General features: G+C 49.5%; 1 protein-coding gene across 1 annotated transcript in view; it reads right to left on the bottom strand.

Annotated features, from left to right (window-relative positions):
* Wdr88 (WD repeat domain 88) overlaps window positions 1-2,293 on the bottom strand; it is a 35,953-nt gene that overhangs the window by 6,895 nt on the left and 26,765 nt on the right. Inside the window, exons 8-9 of the mRNA XM_005368446.2 lie at window positions 1,664-1,674; window positions 339-407 (exon numbers count right to left, since the gene is read on the bottom strand). Coding sequence (XP_005368503.1) covers window positions 339-407; window positions 1,664-1,674 — 80 coding nt within the window. The remainder of the gene's footprint in view (window positions 1-338; window positions 408-1,663; window positions 1,675-2,293) is intronic.

The following is a 2,293-nucleotide window of genomic DNA, read 5'->3' as shown; positions in this document are numbered from 1 at the left end:
TGTGCACGCGTGTGTGTCAGGTATAGATACAGTTATGTGTGTGCATGTGTGTCGGGGTGTGGGTGTGTGCATGTGGGTGTGCATGTGCGTGTGCACGCGTGTGTGTGCATGTGTGTGTGTGTTGCCAGGCAGTGGTGGCACATACCTTTACTCCCAGCCCTTGGGATTTGTTTTAAGGCAGGGTCTCTCTACTAGCCCAGGCTGTCCTTGAACTCACAGAAATCTGCCAGCCTCTGCCTCCCGCGTGTAGGATTAAAGATGTGCATCCCTATGCCCTATCTCAAGTCCCGACAAACACAATCAACATTTTAAGTCTGCCAAAGCTTGCTCGCTTTTACCTTCGAAGCGGAGAGGATCCATTTCTTGTTGTTGCTAACGGCAACATCCGTCACCCAGTCATCATGGCCCTGAGCAAAAAAAAAATAGTTTAACAAAGACCTAGGAGAAATGCTTTATAGAAACGACAGAAACAAAAGTCAGCAAGCCTTTGCTTATCATAACTTGGTTCCATCAACACTGAAGGCGGAATACAAGCCATGAAGATGGGGCCTACGTGCCTCTATTAGGTTACTGTAAATGTGTTTTGTTTTGTTTTAAATCATACCACAGGGCTCAGAAGAAGAAGGAAATAAAAGACTATATTCTTCTCTGTCCCAGGTCTTTGCTTGCCCGTGTTGCTCGAGAAAGTGCCTCTTGAAGGCTCTCCCAGGGAGGGGCTCTGAGCTTAGAGGGACTGTAGGATCATCCACAGCTACTTAAGCAAATGAGGGGCTGTGTTTCTCAGTTCAAAATAAAGCCTGAGTCGAGCTGGTGGTGGTGGTGGTGTTGGCACACACCTTTGATCCTAGCACTTGGGAGGCAGAGGCAGGTGGATCTCTGTGAGTTGGAGACCAGTCTGGTCGTTTTACAGAGTGAGCTTCAGGACAGCCAGGGCAACACAGAGAAACCCGGTCTTGAAAAAATATTGTCATCATCCTAATAATAATAAATAAAATCAGAGGAGGCAGGTGTCACTGCTCTGTGACATCTGTGATGTTTGGCTCTCCCTCAGCATCTTTCTGTCTCTGTGAGGCAGCAGAGTAGCGTAAGAAGAAAAGGAGCAGGAGAGGTTGGGTTGCCGTGCTCAGCAAAAGGGCAAGGGAGCTAGCTGAATCAGTGGGTAAAGCGCTTACCACACAAGCCGGGGGATCCAAGTTCGATTCCTACAACTTATGTAAAAGTAGGAGAAGAGAGAGCTCACCCAACAAAGCTCTCCTTGGACCTCCACATGCGCACTGTGCCATGGGTGTGTCTTCACACACTCCGCAGGTGCACGCGATGATGAAATTGATAAGGGTGGGAGGATAGAAAGCAGAGAAGAGAGGCTGGAACAATCCAAGTGGGGACAATGGCGTTTTAAGCCCAATAGGGCTAGTGTTCAGCATGGAGCTGTTTGTTTGAGAACATGGAAACTCCCTTTGTCCTGGCATTCTAGAGACATTGGCTTAGACGGCCTAGCCTCAGGTGTATGGGGTATGGGTGGGATGAACATGGGCTACTCAAGAAGTACAGACATAGGGTCCCTGGAGACACAGAGGCTGAAATCAAAGATGACTGGGTGACAGTATCAAGGGTAAGGACTCCAGCACTAGATTCTTGCTGGGTTGGATAACACCCCACTTACTGTGGAGACCACTGGATGCAGAAGACCACTGGCTGTGGCAAGTCCTCATGGTGGCCCCTGAGTCTCTACACAGGGATCTCGGGTTCTTCCCTACCTAGCCAGTGTCTTTCCCCCAGGTCTCTCTATTGCCATCCAGATCTCAAATCATGAGCTTCCTCTATGTAGCCTGCCCCTCACCCCCTGCGGGTTAGTCCCTAAGTCCCTTTCTGTCACATGGCTCATCACCATTGGTGGTTAATTTGCTCATGTCTTTGTCCTTCCTCACAAAGGTGTCAGGACACTGGGAAGTGTCTAGGTCTGTCCCATTGCCTTAGCCTCACTACCAGGAGTGACAGGCCACACCCATAATCCCAGCACCAGGGAGGCTGAGACAGATCATAAGTTTGAGGTTAACCTGGGCTACATAGCAAGATCCTACCCCTTCCCCCCTCCTTTCCCCCACCAAAAAAGAAAGTTAGACCTGAGCGGTGGTGGCGCACGCCTTTAATCCCTGCACTCAGGAGGCAGAGGCAGGTGGATCTCTGAGTTCAAGGCCAACCTGGTCAATAAAGTGAGTTTCAGGACAGGCCCCAAAGCTACAGAGAAACTCTGTCTCAAAAATCAAAAAAAGGAAGGAAGGAAGGAAGGAAG

The sequence above is a fragment of the Microtus ochrogaster genome, unplaced genomic scaffold (genome assembly GCF_000317375.1).
Source record: "Microtus ochrogaster isolate Prairie Vole_2 unplaced genomic scaffold, MicOch1.0 UNK32, whole genome shotgun sequence".
Lineage (NCBI taxonomy): Eukaryota > Metazoa > Chordata > Mammalia > Rodentia > Cricetidae > Microtus > Microtus ochrogaster.
This window is presented reverse-complemented; position numbering and strand designations above follow the sequence as displayed.